We start from the raw sequence: 20,996 nt of genomic DNA on the forward strand, positions 1-20,996 counted from the left end.
GCTTACTTTCCTATCAGTATTTTGTCTCTTAGATCAAGTTAAATGTGAATAGTTCTTCTGTGTAGACATAGCTGACATTGCTTGGATGTCTTATAGATGGGGTCCATAAATAATGCAGTATAAACATATGGAGTTCTAAACATGTTATATTATTCATGGAAAAATAATAAGTGGGGTGGCTTTTTCCAGAGTAAAGTTTAATTGCAACAAAGTTTGAAATAATTCTCTCTAAAGAAATCTGCATTGCAGCAGGTAAGACCTTAAATTTTCCTGAATTCCAGATAGCCCCACTATTTATTACAGTCATACAGGGAACAACATCTTTAATAGATTTATAATTCATGTAGTTCAAAAAAATCATAGGACATGAAGTGTAAGTGCTTATCCCACTGTAGACCAAGGGTACATCTGTTTTGTCAGTGTTAGCAGTGGATGAAGTTACAAGACTGATCCCAGCAGCATCCTTGCTCCCATGTCTCCACACACAACTCTTCCTGTGATGTATTCAGCTGTTGGCCAATGTTGGACATGTTTGTCCTATAGAACTGCACCTTATTATATATTAGAAGGAGTTATGATGATGAGACAATACACTAGTTTTATGGCAGTGCATAGAATTCTTTATTTATAACAATAAAGTATATGTATACAAAGCAATACCAAATTCAAACCAGTAAAAAATTAATCAGGACATACATAAATTTTAAAAACAAATATATACATATTACATTATAAAAGACTGACATTATTTTTCTTTTGGCTTGCAGTCAGAATATAACTATCCAAACCATAACCTCTGATGGTTCTACTGCTCATACCTGCACTGTTGCTGTAAACGTCCTCATTATTTCAAGTGCCACAACACATTCATTTATGTTACCACAAATAATAATGGCAGAGTTCTGGATACATATATATTACCATCATACCACCAGTAAAAAGAAAAATGGCAACAATGAGATTATAGATGATGATAATCATGCTGCCAGCTAAAAATTGGCAATGCTTCGGATCTGTTAGAATATATCACTCTATAATGGAAACAGCAAAATGAATTAAATAGAAAAAAATGGAAAAGGTTAAAATTTTTTAACTCATCCCAAAGCGAAAACAATCACAAAGTACCCTTTTTTTTTCTTCAAATGATTTTACCAATTTTAATGTTGTAGTTACATTGTGCTGCTCAAATTTAATGCATAATTAAGGCTCATAGTTTAAGCATGGAAAATGCATAAATTCCTACCCCCCCCCCCTTTTATAATTTTATATCCAAATCTACAAGCTGTTGTCATTTTCAGTCACTTTTAAGTTGACTTAGGACCGGAGGTAAAGATAGGTTTTAAAAATGCAAAAAATAAAATGGAAGGAGTCTACTTAGGGTGCGTTCACACATACAGGATCTGCAGCAAATTTGATATTATCGTATCTAAATACCTGAACACAGCATCAAATCTGCACCATCAAATCTCCTGCGGATCATGTATGTGTGAACCGTTAGACTACACTGTTAGTCTAAGGATATGTTCACACATATGTTAAACTCCCGGGCCGTCAGGCTGCATGCAGGGCGTTCTTGCAGCTGATACCTCTGTATTGGTTGCAGGAACGTTTTTTAGTTTACAATTAACTTGCGGGCACTGTTGGGTGTGCCCGCAAATCAATTAGCCATTCATTTCAATGTAATGTGCATTTGTTCTTTAAAAATTACGTTGTGGTAACATAGCCTATTGGTCCCTTGACAAGAATAAGGTAATGGAAAGCCTAAACCTAAAAAGTGTCAACTTTTAAATGAGTAAAGTTGAAAAACCAAAACACAACCGATGGACAGGAACAGGAGAGGCACACTTCTATGTGCCGTGTACCAATATTTATTTAAAGCATTCACTGCATGCAAAAACATCCAGAGCATCCTGGTTTCATTAAAGGATTTTGTGCAGGATTACAAAAACATTGACACTTTCTTCCAAGCACAGCAGCACATTGATCAGTGGGTTGTATCTGGTATTACAACTCAACTTCATAACAGCGAATAAGACTACACTGTAATTCCACACCATCAGGACGGTACCAAAGCTATTGTTGGTTATTTGTAATATTGGTCATGTGTGTTGTCAATTATGTTTTGTGGTTTGCAAAAACTTTCTATTGCCAGAGTACTTATGAAACACACCAATTTATATTTAGCACTCTTCGCTATAAAAATGAGTTTATTGAAGATCCAAGTTCATACTTTCATCTACTCCATTAAACAGAGCCAGATGTGCTATAAACATTTCAAGTTTTTGTAAATAAAATATATGGACATTCCTGATATACTGTACAGTACTAAGTAAATCCACGTCTGAAAACAAAACCCATTGCTATCACTATTACATTCTTATGATCCTCTGCAAATACTTGCATACTTGTAAACTGGCATGTGCTGAATGTTTCTCCTAATAGTCTCGGTACGCAGGGCTGGACGAACATGAAAAATGCATCTTGCTTTCTTTGGCATTTAAAGTAAATAAAAATAGTTATTTTCCTTTGTATTAAAAGTAAAAGGCAACAAATATATTGCAAGGGGTTATTCACATTACAATTTGAAGTTTGGGGTATACTTTGGCAACCTTTCAAAAAGGAATGCCGACATATATTGCAACCAACTGCAGGTGGGTCCATTGAGTTTAATGGACTGAAAGTAGTCAACCAGTGACTGTGTTTGGTCCATATCCTGCATGTATATGTTTACTTTGCAGGACTCAAAAGCATAGCAGTTTAAAGGAACATTACCTAGATGTTTCTCATAATAGCTAGTTTGATTTGATACTGAGATGTATCCATGTAATCCAGGGATGGGGAAGCTAAAGCTTTGGCTGTCTAGGCATGATGGAATTGTAATTTTGAAACAGCTGGAGGGCCGGAGGTTCCCCATCCCTGATGTAATCAGTATGAGATTGGACTTTTTGGTATAATATAACATATGACAACAGAATCTGAACTTAATTTGTCTAATGTTCTATATTTGAGGGTGTCACTAGGTCCCACATTAGGTCTATGATCTGAAACATTAAAAGAGATAAGAGCCATTTGGCTATAGAACTAATTAGGAAAAACAAAATCTAAAAATATCCTTTAAATGTATATATTTTTTTTAAGAATATGTGAACCATATATATATATATAACACAAGCATTACATACTACATACTTAGTCCAAAAAGATCTTACTTTTGGCATGCATAGAAAGGAGCTCACCAATATTCCAAAATTAAACAAGAAAAGAAAGATGTTTATTCGGCTAATTGATAATGCCAGGATAATGACAACATCATGGTAAGGTTTCAGCAATTTAAACACAGTTTGTTAAGACAGAGGAAGTGGTATCTGGCATCTAGATGTGTGATCCTTATTTTTTACCACTTCTACTATTAGTTGAGTGACCAATTATTGAGTGTCCCATCTCCAAAAGTTCCTATCTCTTATCACGTTACATCTCATCTAGAAGATATTACCTAAAATTAGAGATGGGCGAATTTACAGCATTAATGAAGTGAAGAACTTTGTAAGCTCGGCAGTTGACTTATCAGTTGGTTATCTTTCAACTCCGTACTGCTCCACTCGGGGTGCCTGGAAAAGCTGCATCCAGTCTTGGGAAACTTCTCCTAGTTTCCCAGGACTGGATTCAGCGTTTCCAGGCGACCGGCACGCACTTCAAAGGCAGCTGGCTGACCTAACAAAGCTCTTCCATTCATTAATACTGTCAATTCACTCATCTGATGAGCCAAAGACTCCCAGGTAAACTTAACATTATTATTGAGATGTATATGGAAAAACAAATATCCTGTACATTACAAAACTGAAGGCAGAAATACTGCCTTATTCCCAAAACACACTGATACTTATCTGTTGATAGCACATTTTAAAAATATGGAATATAACAGGGAATGGTCAAAAACATTACCATTGTTTTATGTCATAGTTACCGCAGTCTTGTTAAAAGTGAGCAAAATATTTTAACAGATTCCAATGAAGCATTACAAGAAAATGTTACTACTGGCATATGTTGTCAAATCAATTATTAATGTTATGACATCAGGTTTGTAATAAAGTATTTAAGATCATAATTTCTACTATAGTAAATGGTTGCAATAAATAATTTAAATTGTATATAAATACAGACCACTTTGTTATGCCACTCAATGCATAACTGAATGTATTTTTTTACACTGTCGCCAGCACAGCACAAAGTTCCCATGGTACTTTGCTGGAGAAACTATTTGTGGCACAAATCTTGTCATTAACCCTTTGTATGACTGCAATCAGAGCTATGCCACAATAAGTCCCCATGAAATGGATTTAAATAGATTATGAAATTCCTATTTGGTTATATTATTTATAATTATTTTGTATTAATTTATATCTAACAGGCCCATTTTAGCCAACAGAGTTACCGACTCAATGCAAGTGGTACATATTATAATACTTTATGTACAGAAAAGTGTGTCCAATATAAAAAAATATATTTTATTATGTGAACTTTAAAAAGAATATAGGTATATCCTGACTCTTGTGCTAGGAGAACGTTGCCCTGTATATTTGCAGCTGTAGAAGTTTCTTCATTTTTCTTTATGGTCAGAGGGCTATGTTGACACGGTGTGACTATATTCCAGGAGTCAGGATCATTATGGAGTGTTACATACTTTCATCAAACTACTGTATTTTTGTCCCATCTCATCAATGTAAATGGTAAAATAACAAAAAATGAAGAAAAAAAAGGCAAAACAGACTAAATTATCCAGTAATCCTAAAATCTGTTTTTTTTTTAGTTTTTTTTTTTTTTATCCTGGTAGGATAGCGTCTCTACCATACAATTGTTCTCTTAACATTAAGTGTTTGGCATAGCTCTGGTTCTCCATTTATCTTCTGTTACAGGTTCTCCAGAAATTATAGCTATTGTCTTAAGCAGACAAACAGGGCAAGTGTGCACAGTAAACAATCAAGTGAGGCACAAACTCTTGTAAGTGGTGTCAATTCAGGTAGCAATGATGGAATTCACCTCAAAGGAGTCCAAAAAACAGTTTGTTGCATCACAAGAGTAGGAGGCTGTTTTCTACTGTTCCAGATATAAAGCTAATAAAGTGATGATACCTGTTAAAGAAATTGAGATATAGGTAAGTATTCTGAAAATAATAAAAACACAAGTAAAAAAAAAAAGAAAACACCAACAACAAAAAAAAAACCTGTATTCAGTTGCCTCAATCCCCTGGTGCTGTTATGATGGGGCCCAGGCCCACTGCTCAGTACTTACAGGTCTCGTTCCCAACACAAGGAAGTACCCACTCTAACAATTACTGGGTGGGTTAGGGGTCAGTACTGCAACCAGCCATTGGCTGGGTGGGCACTTTCTTGTGTCAAAACTAAGAACAGCAAGTGCTGAGCAAAAAAACAAATCCTATAAAGAGTACCTGTTACTACATGGATCACAGCTCTAATCAGAAGATATTGCAATGGAGAGATCACGATCCACTCCCCGGATGGCCGTTCATTCGGTCAATATTATTTAATGTAAGTCTATAAGAAATTATTGATAGAATGAGCGGCTGGAGAGTGGATTGCACTGCTGCAATCTCTCTGCAGCTCTATCTCCTAATTGCAGTGGGCCTCAACAGTGTGATCAATAACGTTTGACATGTCTGATGACATGAAAGAAGAAATCTAAAAACACAAGAAAAAACGTATAGGGAATAAAAGTTCACCTTTATAAATAAGAATAAAATAATAGAAAAACAAAGAAAATACTGATACACAGGCAAGGTTCCCCTCTTAAAATTGCAGTACAAATGATCAATGTAGCCGATAGAATACAAACCTGTGTAAATATACCAAAAGCATAAACATAAATGTCACTTGGAAGCCTACATCTGGCAGGTACTAGAAAATAATAACATTGTAAACTTAAAGCGACTCCGTACCCACAATCTGACCCCCCCCCCCCCCAAACCACTTGTACTTTCGGATAGCTGCTTTTAATCCAAGATCTGTCCTGGGGTCCGTTCGGCAGGGGATGCAGTTATTGTCATAAAAACAACTTTTAATCCAGCAGCGCTGTGTCTAACGGCCGGGGCTTACATTTGTATATGCATTAGGCTGGCACCACCTCTCCGTCCTTCCTCCCCAACCTCCTCATTATTAGGAATGATCCAGGAACATTTACTGCTGTTTTAGCTTTGCACAGGTGTATTAACGATCCAGCCCATGTGCCGGGCTGCTACAGGTGGGGAATAGGAAGCAATCTGCCTGGAGTATTCCTAATGATGAGGAGGGTGGGGAGGAAGGACAGAGAGGTTGTGCCAGCCTAATGCATATAGAAATGTAAGCCCCGGCCCTTAGAAACAGCGCTGCCGGATTAAAAGTTGTTTTTATGACAATAACTGCATCCCCTGCCGAACAGACTCCAGGACAGATCTTATATTAAAAGCAGCTATCTGAAGGTACAAGTGGTTTGGGGGGGGGTCAGATTGTGGGTACGGAGTCGCTTTAAGCACATTATAAGTGATGTCCCGGCTAGAACAGTAAACTACATAGTGGGGAGAAAAAAGTGCAAAAAGCAAACTGAAAGAATCAAACATAGAGAGGAGAGAAGAGGGTAAACCCCAGCCAACCCAATGTATGTTTCAAGTATGGCTTCATCTGGGGTCAGTAGAGCCAGCTAACCCTGCACCTGTCGCAAGGCTTCCACAATAATCTACACCTGTTCCAGATCAGGTGTAGATTATTGCATAGTTTACACATGGAAACTTGCAGAAAAACTGTAAGTGTGAAACCAACCTAAAGAGGTTGTCATGTCATGCTAATCTTGTCTGTGATCTGTGTCTGGATGGTGAATGGGACTAAAATGCAATATAAGACAGTACAGATAGTACTAAATGGGCATCTTCATTCACCAGTGTAGTTACCATATTTTTGACAGCATATTTATTCATTTTGAGAAGGTTAATAGATGTTCAAACTTTTTGGACAACATCTGATACAAAATGTATACTGGGAAGAACTTAATATAGTATATTTGTACATTTACAGAGTAATTACTCACCAAATATTGCTGAAAATGTCTATATTACAGAGACCTCTCTTGGTGTCTGATGTAGCATACTGAAAGAGATATTAAGAAATACATTAATTATGCTAATATAAAATAGTCACACAACATAATATTGACTGCTTTATTATACACCAATGCAATTGGAGAAAACATTCTAATTTATGGTCCAAACCCCCCAAATCATATAATTTTAGAGGCAACAAATCTGTAGTCACAAGCATAGCTTTTTTATCTTTGTACAGTAAAACAATACATATCAAAGGTTGTTGGCAGTACAAAGGTACTTCATGAGAAGAGTTAAGCAAATCCACAGTAAGATTTACTCTACCCAAATCCAATGAATCACCCATAATTTCACTTCATCTTGTAAAAGTATTTTCGCTTTACAAGTGATGCAACTTCATAGAAAAGTCTGGAATGGGACTCTGCACTGTGTCCTTCCAGACATCTTCAGGAAATTGGAATTAGTAAATAATTAGACAACCAATTCATTAAATTCTTATTGTAGGTTCGCTCAACTCTGCTCATGAGTTTTTACCATCTTTCAATAACCTGGGCATGTCCTACACATAGGGGTAGATTTATGAAAGGGTGTAAATATACACCTGGTGTAAACTGCCCACAGCAACCAATCACAGCTCCTCTTTTATTTTACCAGAGCAGCAAGCTCAGCTGTGATTGGTTGCTGTGGGCAGTTTACACCAGGTGAATATTTACACCCCTTCATAAATTTTCCCCATAGTGTGCAATAACAGTAAGGTGAAAGGAGACTAAATAAGTTTGTACAAATGACTCTGTGTATAATTTCCATTACACCAAATTATATAAGTTTGTTACAATCCAGTTTATCCTGAAATAAATATGCAATATATGAAATTGGAAAAGGAACACAATACATACTTTTCATTAGCCTCTCTTTGATCAACGGTGATACCAGGAATTTCAGTGTGGTTTCTTCTGTGTTTCACCTTAAAAAAAATAAGAAACATAGAACCATAAAAACTCAGAGCTTAAAGGGCAACTATAATTTCAGTAGCCAAAAAATTAAATTCCTCAAATAAAAAGCCCTCGTGTTACCTTTTAAAAAGAGCCCTAAACTGCGTTGATAGCATGTACGCTCGCTGAGATATCCCCAGTTGTTTGGCTCAGAAGAATAAATGAATTTTTCTCCTGGCTGAGACAAAGTGGGCGTGGCCTATCCCTCATCTCCCTGGCTGCGTCCCTCCATTCACTGAGCAGCACCTTAGCAGGTGTATCACACACAGCAGGATCAGATAGAGCCCCAGCATACAGTATCACAATGTAAGATTAGATACAGAGTACCAGCAGATGGTATCACACACAGTGGGATTAGATACAGTCATCTGCTCTGATTACACTGTAGGATAATGTCAGCCATGGAGGTGGGGGCACCTGCTGCAGACATCTGATAGTGAGTGTTATATGTACTATGGAAGGACTACAGCTGTGTTGTGCTGGGACTTGTAGTCCTCCCCTCAGCGACTCACCCACTCTCCCTCATGCAGTACATTGGCTGGGTCATGGCTGGGATGTCCCTCCTTGTTGAAGCACTGAGTACTTGTCCCTCCATCCAGCTCTTCCCCTGCGCTGCTCCTCACACACAACACCCTCAGCTCTGCTTAGTCACCTCTGTGAGGGGAGGGGGGAGAACGTGCTGCTAGGAGGTGGGGAGGAGGGTTTGTTTATGTTTCTCTCTGTGTCAGGGCTGTTATCTGATCCTCCTGTCAGAGTCCGTACACTCAGGACGGATCTGCAGGGAGGGGGCGTGTCCAGCAGGAATGCAGAAATAAGTCAGAGCCAGACAGAGCTTTAAGGGCATAATCAGCCTTATGTATTTAAAAAAACTGTTCATTTTAGGTTATTAATGTATATTGCAAAAAGTCTTATCATGACCTGAGCTAACTAAAACTGAATGGTCAAAATATTTTATAGTTGCGCTTTAATTGTTTTTTTTTTAAATTAGAATCTATGCCCTGAAATGCTTTAAGAAGTCTTTAGAATGAGATCAATATTGCACCCTCTATGACTATTATGGCACCCTAAGAGGAAGAGGCCCGGCTTAGATTGGCGTCATTTAATGTTCCAAACAGCAGTAGAAATTTATTATGGCTAAAAACATTGCAAGCCCCCTGATGGCAAATGTCAGAAGAAAAAAGGATTAGGAATAGTGAAATTCAACATGTCTGATATTTTTGCTCAACTAGGAGAAAAGCAGCTGCCAGACATCACTACTAATATAAGCAAGCAATCTGGGTCAAGTATGCAGTTTTTTTTTTGGGGGGGGGGGGATTAGCCTGTTATGCTATGTCTTACAAGACTAGCAGAGCTATATATTGAACGAGCATCACCACCACCTTACTACTATAGAAAATAAGAATACATTTAGGATACTAAAACTTACCTTCCAACATAAAACACCAAAGGCAAATCCAACGACTATAGACATCAGTGCTATTGATGCTATGCTTGGCCATTGTAATGACAGTCTGCTGTTTATTTCAATTGATTCTGTGTACCCTGGAACTAAACATATAAAATTGTTTACATATGTTAATGATAAACCTTGAACACTACACTAAAAAGTATAAAAAAAAATTAAGCCTATATAAAGGTCATAACATTTCAACAATACATGTTACAATTTAAAAAAAAGTAAATTAATGTAGTAGTCCAAATTTTTTAGGCTATATAAACCGTACTGTACAAACTATTATATTTGGCAATTGCATAGTTTCACCTAGGGGTATGATGTTTATGTATTGTGGGAATCATATTTCAAGATAAAATTGACTAGTTCACCAATGCAGCAATAAACTTGGCCCTTCTACTTATGATGGATCTAGGTTTTATCTAACAACATAAAATAATTGTACTGTCTCCTATCCGGGTATCAGCTTTAACATGTCATAATAAAATATGAAAAAAGGTAAAAACTGTAGCAGTTGTGTAACACATATCTTCTTGCTTACAGAAAAAAATAAACAGATTCCACCCATCTGATGCTTGGGATAGTACAGCAAGTAAACTCAGACTGATTCTCTTTTTTAAATCTCATTTTATTTACATTTTTCTGATCATCTTGCACATAGAGAGTAATAATGAACATTGTAGTTCCCCATATTATAACAATTCCAATACAAAAGCACTGATTGATGCTTTTAGTATATAAAAATATGATATTATTGTAAATGGACTTTGCTACTCTTTGTTCATCTAGAGTGGTTCTCCACTGATTTTCACAGCAGCATGGGGGCAGAGTAAACTGTTCTTTCAATGTGCCAATTGGAATCAGGAAGCAGTGGCACTGTCAGATTGGCAAGAGGAGCTACTGTGCATGTGCATACATGCCCTCTTTCAAGTCCTGGCCATCCCTTACAGTAAGAGAGTTGGCACACATTGTGCATAATCAGCCTGGGATGCTGAATTGCAGAAAAAGTCGAAGGCAAGGAAAATCTAGGCTATGGAACTGAGCACGGGGAGATCTCCCAAACAGTAATAGCTCAGTACAGTATAGTTCAGTTGATGGTAAGAGAATCAGCAGATGAAAAAGGGGTTTATCCAATTGCCCAATACTTCTTTCTCCCACCATCTGCTATTGGGAAAAAGTCAGGACACCTTGATACATGATAACCCATTCAGCTGACATTCTTCTAATGTCACAACCACCTTAAAGGGTATTACAAAAATCACATTTTAATTAAAAGGAAAAAAAATAGCAATTTATATTATCTACCAAATGTTTAGAATTGATAAAAAGATTGGGTCCCATATCCTATTGGTGACCCTGGTGACCCTGCCTACATCTTACTAGTGTAGTTTGTTATCAGCAGGATTAGCAGCTTGACAGCCCATGCCCCTATGCTTGAGAGACCCATGTTAGAACCAGTTTCCTGATGTAACTGATCTTATAGAAGTGCACAGACGGACAGAGGAGTTTTGAGGAGTTTCATGGTTAGTGTAGTTTATTGTACCAGTATGGAGACTGCATTACACAGTGTACAGGACTGCCCACAGGATCTCAGGATTGGAATACTTCTAACATTTTCATAAGTTTGTGGGAGTTTAGGAATGTTGGTTCTTGCAGGGAAAAGCATTCTAAGATAAAAGATTTTTAACAGGTAACTAACCTTTAATATAACAACCTTCCCTAAACTGCCATAGCCTTAGTATGCTTATTATAAATTAGATTCCTACCATTAACACTTTTTATGAGCTATAATATAGTTCTTGCCTCCAGCAATTATCTGTTTTGGAACAGTCTAGAATCAGTGCAGAACATGTCAGAATAGCTGGAGGAGAGATCATGATCGTATCCTAAATCCTAGACTAATAAAGCGTGGTAATAAAGAAGCAATGACTTTTATATGAGATCAAACTAAAGATAAGCCTTTAATGAGGATGGAGGATTAACACTTAAACATATCACTTCTACTTTAATACAGATGTCTCCTAACAAGCATGTCACACAAAGAACAATGCGGCTCCTTTATATAACAATGGAAATGAAATGTGCAGGCATTGCTCCCTCAAACACAGGTGTTACCATAAGGAACCTGCGCTAGAAAAATAGGTGGCTCCCTTGTTATGTAATGGCCTATCTCTTGAAGATTCCAAGCTCTTCACTAAGCATCTTTCTATCAGAAAGATGCTCATGTAAATTAAATCAAGAAGAAATTATGAACCATGGCTGTTAGACAGTAGGAAGCACAATTATCCTGTTTTTATGATAGTAGTGGGCAACTCTGCCTAAAGAGATCTATGTATAGGTAATGTTGGTCCTCATTAGGCAAGGAGCAGGTGAAAACAATGGGTTCGGGCCATACTCCGGTGGCAACATACAAAACAAATGGATGTCCACAGCTCCAGTAAAATTCTCATAGGTTTATTCAGAAATTCCTCTAAAAATCCACAGATAGAACATTTAAAAAACACTGACGCGTTTCAGGACATAGTTTCTAAATCATGACATGAAACGTGTTAGAGTGTTTTTTTAAATGTTCTATCTATGGATTTTAAGAAGAATTTATGAATAAAGCTATGATAATTTTACTGGAGCTGTGGGCATCCATTTGTTTTGTATGTATTGCACTACCCAACAGCCAGATATCCACCCAATGGTCAGGAACGTGATATGTTGTATTATAATAATTATTCCTTTATTTATATAACACCAACATATTCCTAAGCACTTTACATAGCTTGTCACTGCTCAGATCAGCCCCATACCTTACTAGGGCTCACAATATAAATTCCAAATTCGCATTGTCACAATAAGGGCAGCAGACAGGTACCGATTGGCTCTTGGAACACAGTCTATTTTGTGAATTAAGCATCAGAATTAAACCATGACAAAGAAATAAGTGTATTTATAGTGTAGGCATTCCACTATGTAGCAGCAGGAGCACCAGGTCCAAATGAAATACCAAACATAGCAGTAAAGTGGTAGCTAAACCGTGACATTACATTCCATCCTTGCCAACTAGAATTCAGTGTAAATATTTTATAAATAAGATTAATTGATTTAAAAGATTGCCAGAAGTATGATGTAAAGTCACAAAAGGAACAAGAGGAAAAAATACAACTTGAAAGTATTTCAAGGACTGCAAATGTCTCTGTATTTAGAATGTGGAAGTCAAAGTATATAGCACTGGAATATGCGACAATGTAAATATTTGGAATAGGTTAATCTGATCTAGAACACTGCTTATTGAACTGTATAACATTAGTACATGTAATATAAATATCAATAAATTCATGGGGTCTACAGCTACATTTAAACATGTTTTGTTGAGCAGGTACTTTGCGAAAATTGGTTCGGCATGATTAATAACTAGTCAATGTTTTTCTGTCTAAGCTTCATAGTTGTGCAGGTCTTGTTTTTAACCATCTGATATTTCATAGTAGGGAAGTGCATTTAAATCTAGTACCTGATATATATTTAAATGAAAATTGGTACTTAACAAACAGGAAGAGTTCAATAATACCACAGTCCAATGCCATGGATATCAAATCTCAACCACTTCTCTATGTGGGAAATTTATTAAGATTGGCAAATGCGGTCTAATATAAATCCATGCCCTCAAGGCCCCATTTACTAAGCGGCACACACCACTCAAAAATATCTGGCGAATCTGAGGCTGGCAAATGTAAATCATAATAAATCACACGTGGTAGGAGGCCATGTCTTCTCCCCACCCAGTCCCACCATCAAGCATCATTCTAATAAGACTTATGTAGTCTATTGCAATATATATCAGCCTAGGCTAATTATAAACGGTAGAAAAGTAGCGCTAGAATAGGGGTGCTGGGTATCACTGAGCTGCTATTGATGACCTTTCTTAAGGATGATTCAACAATACATTTTGCCTTGAAACCCCTTTTAAGTGTTCTGTTATTTAGCCTTACTTGAGAAAGTAGAGAATCCCTATTTGCATTGTGCTTTTGTGAAAGCTCCAGGGTATCATTTAGTTGAAGACTAAAATCTAAAATTAATCATCTTATTTGTTGCTTAGTGCTGACTCTTCTATCCTTGATAGTTAATAAGGGAAGATGCCTTGAGGTTCTGAACAAGGCCTTACTTGGCGCATACTATGATATATTCCATCATTATTCAAATATCATATAATTACTTTCTACATTTAGCCAGAAATATAAATGTTATATCTACTTGTGCTCTTGGCAGTGTCACACCTTTAACTGTGATTAAATACTTCACACTCAAATAGCTGTAATGCTTAAGTAAGATTAATTGGCTACACAAGCTCATAAAGGTGTCTGAAAGGTATTCACCTAAAATAGTAGTTATGTTCTTATATGTTACAACATTTAAATGAATGGAATGATAGAAGGATATATTTAGAAAATGCCTATTTCTAATTGATTGAGATGACAATCTCCAGGGTACAATGAAACATACTTTAGTGACACACATTGGTCCACATTTATCAACGCTGTATACGTAGTATAGGTTGAATCTAGGAAGTGCATGGAGGCGCAAATTCATCCCAAGGCTCATGCATACTAAGGCTATGTTCACACTACGTATATGTCCGGCCGCATATATATACGGCCGGACATATACGTGTAAAACTCCGGCCGGAATTTACGCAAGTTGCGGCCGGCTACGTACGGTCCGCAAACTTACGCCCGTAAGCTACGTACGCTTCCCGAGCAGCGTACGTAGCGATCTGACAGCGGTATTTTACTGGGATATCTTCAGCTAGCCCCGGACACCCCACAGAACCTTTTGGATTGGCAAATCAAAGTGGAAAAAAGAAAAAATCACCACTCCATATGGGACCGCATGTTACGATACGGGCGTAAGTTAAAGCATTTCCGTCCCGAAACAATGGTCTGGTTCATTTTTACGGCGCCGCATACGATCCGGGCGCAAGTTCGTACGTAGTGTGAACTGTGCAGCCGTAGATCGTATACTTTGCATTGTACGCAAACTACGTAAATCTCCGGCCGCTTATTCACGGAGCGCGCTTTGGCCAGAAACTTACGTAGTGTGAACATAGCCTAAGTCAGTAGTGTTACAATTAGTGTTTACCAGAGAGGTCGAACCCTCAACATTTGACTCCCTGTGGCTGCAGAAGTCGAATGCAGCCCTAGGGAGTCCTGGGAAACCTGGATGGAGCCTATTTTAAGGATCTGTAGTCAGTGTGAAAATGAAAAGATAGTAACAACTATTTGATATATAACTAGTGACAAGGAAAAATTGATATAAACTATATGGTCTCATGCAGTGGAAGAACAGTTCTTCCTTGGAAACCAAGATACTTGATGTTCTATACTTACCAATTCTGGTGCTATTTCGTAAATGGCTAGATGCATACTGTGTCTCTCCATTTGTGACATAACCTAAAATAAAAAAAACAGCACATATTAATGTTTTCTTAAATAATCTAAATAAATACAAGGACCAGTGTATTTCAGTATTAGTACTTACTTAACTCAGGGTCACTTGTAGGTAGCTCACATGTAGAATTATAATTCGTATTGTTTATATCCTTGAAAACATCAAACGTGCTGGTCACAGAATTAAAAAACTCTTTGGGTACAAATTCCCCTTCTGAAACTGTATCTAAATATTCTTCTATAAAATCCTGTAATGAGAGAAATAAAAATTGAACTTGACTTTTAGATGAACAATACTCATAACTTGGGTGAGTCACTTACCTAAAGGGGTGTAGACCTAATCTTATATTAATCCTCTCTAACCCCCTGGAGTTTTCAGCATATTTTATTTACAGAATGAATTTTAAATATTTAAGCACAGTATTTACAGAATGCATATGAAATCACAAGAGGCCATGTTTTTGCTACTGGGTTACGTTCTTTCACCTATCTGCACACGCACCAAAGAATGTGCTGCTTATTCCAGCAATTATGTCTTGGCCCGAAGCTACATTCTCTACTCTGTGGGGGGCCCTTCAGCCTCTTTCATTTTTTTTTTCAGAAAGTCTATTACAGTTTTGTTTCAGTTTAATTTCTGCTAAATTAACGTTGAACTCATCCTTACTCTCTTCTCTTGCCTTGAAGACACAAAATGTAGCATAACACCATGTTATCCATTGTTAGAGGCAGGAAGAAGAATTACATTGATATCTTTATTTATTAGTAGAAATTAACTTTAATCTTTGTGTTACTCATTTGGTCTCATATATGGAAAGATGCCATACCTGGATACATGACATAAAGACACCTAACAAGTCTTGAAAGGTTTCTGTACAAAACATCACTTTAAAGGGGTTTTCCAGCAATTAACAAAAATTGCCTACAGGCTGCATCCACATAAGACGAAAAAGTAAACTTACCCCTGAACTTGCTGCTACTCCAGCATTACTGCAGTGCAGGACCTACTATTTTGTCAATTTTTGGAAAAGGTATTTATTTTTTACTTTGTCAGTAGTGGGCTATGTTGACACAACTTTTATTTTTTTAGGTTAAAATGACATACGTCATTTGACTGTTTGGCCACCCGTCAGTGCAATGACAGCTGTTGGTACATTATTCCAGTTCAGGTGGACTTATTGGCTTTTGGGTTTGTCTTTAATTGGAAAAGTCCATTGAATTTAATAGTAAAAACAATGAACGATCAGTGAAAAAAAAAAATGGTCTAAAAATAATTGCCATGATCATTATTTTGATGTCCATGCAGACAAGATGAAGTCAATTACATCACAGCAATAACGGATGTCTTTTAAATAGAAAAGGCGGGCGCCTTTTCTGTTTTTTTTTTAACATTATGTGAACATAGCCATAGGGTGTTGTACTGTGCTACCCATTAGTAGGTGGCTAAATTGCAAATGACTGCTTCTATTAACTGCTTGTGCCACATTGTAAAGAGAAAGTTGAATATATTTATAACATTAAATACCAGAGCCAAGAGAAACTATCGTAACTGTGTGCACTAGGTCCAGATTACATTTACCCTGTGTTCTAAGGGAGTTATTAATGTGACAGACAGAACCTTATTTCCAATATTTAAGGACAGGATCTCCAAACTGGTGCATGTAGTTTTGCTCACCTCTGAAGAATGCAAAGCTCAATTCTCTTCGTACTTGTCTACTAGATGCTTATATTATTAGCACTAGTGATAATATGTGAGCTTTATTCATGAAACACTTCATGTAGTAATAAAGATACAACTTTTAGCCAATATTGACGTTGACATTGTTTACAGAAACATAAACTAAAAAGAATTACCATTTGCTCATTGAGATTGACACAGTTCCTGATCTCTCGGAATATTAAAGACAGGTCTGCTAAGATTTTGTAATTTTGTGACGTATTCGCAAATCTGTTTACAAGTACTTCAAGGCGACTGGACAGTTCATGCACCATCACGTATAACCAGCAATGTTTTGCCTGCAAGACAAAGAATGTAAATAAATACATATGTACAAAACACAGACGTATCTCAGGAGAATGTACAGTGTACTTGTAAACCTAGCTCTTCTGATGTCAAATATGGCAAAAAAAAAAAGTTGGGCAACAAGCAATTATTTTAAATATCAAAATGATGTAAGAATGCCATTATGTCAGAAACCCCCCTTTACATTTCAAGTTACCATCTGGCCTTGTTTTATCCAGTACAGATGTTCATGTCAAATAGAAAATAATTTTGAAGATTTTTTTGTTGTTGAAAATACTCAGTATAGGTTTATAAGCTAGAAAAAACAGATTTTCCAGTTAAAATAAGTTTCTCGACATGGCAAAGAAATACAAAATGCAACAGTGTTAAGTGAGCAAAGGTTGAATAAACTAGCTACCAACTGTGCAGCTGAATGATAAAAGTTACAGGTTCTACAATATTTTATTACACATTTCATACTAACAGAACCTAAAAGTTTTTGTGGTGAACTATATAGTCTATTTCACAATTTCTTGCGTTTAACTTTCCTGTAGTGACACATTTACTGTGCCATGCAGTTGCATCATTTGGAAAATATGATATTTTGGAATCCTGAAAACTTGGAAACAATCCTTGTGGGAATTTCCCAATTTCTTCAGCTCTCCCCAAAAATAATACAACTAGCAAACAGGTTAAGAGAACTGGTAACAGAATGAAAAGTTGATTTATCTTAGCAGTTGAAGTCTTAATTTTGTGACACTATGTAGCTCATGGTATCCTGGCTAGAGATGTGTAAATCAGTCATCTAAATGAAATGAAGCGCTTTGTTTGATCGTAAAGTGGCTTATCAGAGGCCTGCCTTTGAACTCTGTTCCGCGCCCTGCTGCTCCCCCCCGGATGCCGGGAAAAGCTGGTCCAGTCCTGGAAAACTTCTCCCAGTTTACCAGGCCTTGATCCAGCTTTTCCCGACACCTGGGGTGGAGAGGCAGGGAGCAGAACAGAGTAATAAAAGGCAAGTGGCTGATAAGCCGCTTACCAAAGTGCTTCGCGCCATTTAGACAGAAGATTCGCTAGTCTCTAATCCTGACTTTTTTTTTTTTACTACTAGACCCATTTTCTAGAGAAAGTGGTAACAATAGATTATCCTCTGACATATTATTCTTTGAAAATTTGTATATTGTTACAAATCAAGCCCATAAACTGATCATAATGTGTTTTAGGTCATATGACAAAAACATTGGGGGATATTTTCCAACAAATCAAAAACCACGATTTTGTCAAAGATATTTTGGCATAATTTCCAATCTAATGTGTTTAGTCAAATTTATTTAAATTGTCTAATAGCATAGTAAGACTATGTTCACACAATGTCAAAAATGGAGAAAAAACTGCTATTTGCAGCAATTTAACTGACTTTAATGCAATTGCATTGAAGTCAATGGGAAGACAGACGTCCTATGCACACAATGCATTGAAAAACGGACGTTTTTTGCCGCGGACGTCATAATAATGAACATGAACATTATTTTCGGACGTTTTTTGCAAATAGCGGACATTTTTTATTAGTTGTTTACACACAGTTCTTCTTTTGTCACTGTTCTTTCTCTGTTTTTACTATTAAATTCAATGGATTTTTCAATTAAAGAGGATGTACCACCTGGTACATCCTCTTTAACCTGATCCTACTGATTGAACGGCGCCGGCACGGGGAAGCCGGTGCCGAGGTCCATTTTTTGGACCGAGGCCCCGTTCCAGTGCACGGCACCGTTCTATGCACGGGAACCGGCCGGTGCTCAAGCACTGGAGGCCGGCTCGCCCGCCCCCAGTAGGAGGAAATTCCCTCCCCTGTATGACGCGGCTCAGTTCATTGTAAGGGAGCCGCATCCGAAAAACGGCCCGCGGCACCAGCTTCCCCATGCCAGCGCCGTTCGATAGGTGGGTTCAGATTAAAGAGGATGTACCAGGTGGTATATCCTCTTTAAGCCACAACCAAAGGGCAATTAGTAACCCCAAACTAAAATAATGTGCAAACACCCGTCATTGCACTATGGGGATGCCAGGCTTTGAAAAACGTCCATTATTTTAGACTCAAAATAACAGACGTTATTTTCAACGGAGCTGAAAAAAAACGGTGTGAACATAGCCTAAATGTGTCTTAAAAATAATGGTCTTTTAATTAGTTTAATAAATTCACCTGGTTCGTAGCAGACGTAGCGATGCACCAATATATGCGACTTTTTAAAAATTTGAGCAGTTAATAAATTTAGCTAAAAAAGAATTCTGGCGCACTTTCAATCTAATTAACAACAAAAAATCTAATTCAAAAAGTCGCATCTAATTTGGATAGTCTTGTCTAAAAAAAGCTTCATAAATTCATATTAGATTTATTTTGAGCGCAAACTAGGTATATTAGACTAAAAACAGGCGCAATTAGTTTGATAAATGTCCCCCATTGTCTAAAAAACAAACAAAACGAAAAAAACAAAAAAAAACAGCTTAAGTGGACCTGGTAAATAATTTTAAAATAGTTCCAGTAATAGAATAACTAAGACTGGCAGGGCATGCTGCAGGCTGCAGTTCAACACTAGGCTGAATGCCAATGGTTGCCTGCCACTATTATAGCCAGTCCGTGCTCTTGCAAACCTCCCTTGTATTATACTTTAAGACCCCAAAAACTAAATAATATCAGCATGGATAACAAGCTGATTAGTGGAGTCTAACTGCTGGAACACCATGACCCCGAGAATGTACTACACTCCATTCATTCAGTGGACATTTTTTTTTTATCCACTTTTGGAACTGGTGGTCTCAGTGGTTGGACCCCTACCAATTAACTTGGTATTCACTATTCTGTAGATAGGGGATACCTTTTTGATGTAAAGGCCCTATTCCACGGAACGATTATCGTTCGTATTCGGCCGATATCGGCCGCTACGGACGGTAATCGTCCGGTGGAATAGAGTGCAACGATCAGCCGACATAGTTCATGTCGGCTGATCGTTGCAGTCGCTTGTTTTTCAACATGTTGAAAAACAAGAGACTGATATAGCAGCGATCTGCTGCCGTCGCTCCGTTGAATAGGAGCATCGGCAGCAGACGCTGCTATATCCTATGGGCTGCCCGGACGATCAGCGATCCCCCGGGCAGCCCCCCCGCAGCTCCCCGCCGCCCCTCCCGCACTCACCCGCTCGCTGCAGCCGCGTTGAATAGCGAGCGGGGAACGAGGAGCAAACGAGCGCTGAGAGCGCTCGTTTGCTCCTCTAAACGACCTGTGGAATAGGGGCATAAGAAACCATTGTAATTAAAGCCCATTACATTTGGTTATAAAAAGAAAAAAAAAAAGTATTTTAACACTAAGACGAGTGAGTGATTACTGCATGAGATAAACATTTGTCTTCCTATAAAAAGCTATAGTAAATCCAGACTACTTGTACTTTAAGTGTGTTTGATCTGTCTATAACCCTTTGTTATTCAACACCAAGAAAAAAAAGCCCCTATAAGAAAGTTTTGGAATTTCAAGAACTATAGGTCAAACGGAAACAGGAATGTGGATTCCATTTTAATTAGCCTACTAAAAAAAGGTGATTTACTAGTATTTCAAGTTAAGAGGTTTCATTGGTGTTAACAAACAGCTTTCAGCGATACTAAGTAAATATATGCATTTGTTTACAAATATATCATTAGCATGGAATAAACATTCAAATAACTATTAAAATGGAAATAACACTCAGCAGTCCAAAGACCTTGTCCATATGCATTTGCAACAATAGGGGGCAACCCTAAGATAGATGTTCACACTACATTTTTTCCTCTGCATTTTTCCTCTGTCATTTCTCCGTTTGACCATCAGTGTTTGAACAACAAAAAAAATCTACTGTTTGCAAAAGACGTACAAAAAGAATTAAAATGATCATTATTATTGCACATAACGTCCATCTTTTTTTCTGTTGTGTGCACTGAACGTCCCTCATTCCATTAATTTCAATGCAATGCATTGAAGTCAATTACATTGCTGCAATAACGGAGGGCTTTT

General features: G+C 37.4%; 1 protein-coding gene across 1 annotated transcript in view; it reads right to left on the bottom strand.

Moving 5' to 3' along the window:
* Positions 1 to 906: 906 nt before the first annotated feature.
* Positions 907 to 20,996, bottom strand: part of KITLG (KIT ligand) — a 52,468-nt gene continuing 32,378 nt past the window's right edge. The window contains exons 4-10 of the mRNA XM_069974180.1: positions 16,816 to 16,977; positions 15,056 to 15,212; positions 14,905 to 14,967; positions 9,506 to 9,627; positions 7,984 to 8,051; positions 7,075 to 7,133; positions 907 to 5,129 (exon numbers count right to left, since the gene is read on the bottom strand). Coding sequence (XP_069830281.1) covers positions 7,094 to 7,133; positions 7,984 to 8,051; positions 9,506 to 9,627; positions 14,905 to 14,967; positions 15,056 to 15,212; positions 16,816 to 16,977 — 612 coding nt within the window. The 3' untranslated portion in view covers positions 907 to 5,129; positions 7,075 to 7,093. The remainder of the gene's footprint in view (positions 5,130 to 7,074; positions 7,134 to 7,983; positions 8,052 to 9,505; positions 9,628 to 14,904; positions 14,968 to 15,055; positions 15,213 to 16,815; positions 16,978 to 20,996) is intronic.

Source organism: Dendropsophus ebraccatus, chromosome 1, assembly GCF_027789765.1.
Source record: "Dendropsophus ebraccatus isolate aDenEbr1 chromosome 1, aDenEbr1.pat, whole genome shotgun sequence".
In the NCBI taxonomy this organism is placed as follows: Eukaryota; Metazoa; Chordata; class Amphibia; order Anura; family Hylidae; genus Dendropsophus; species Dendropsophus ebraccatus.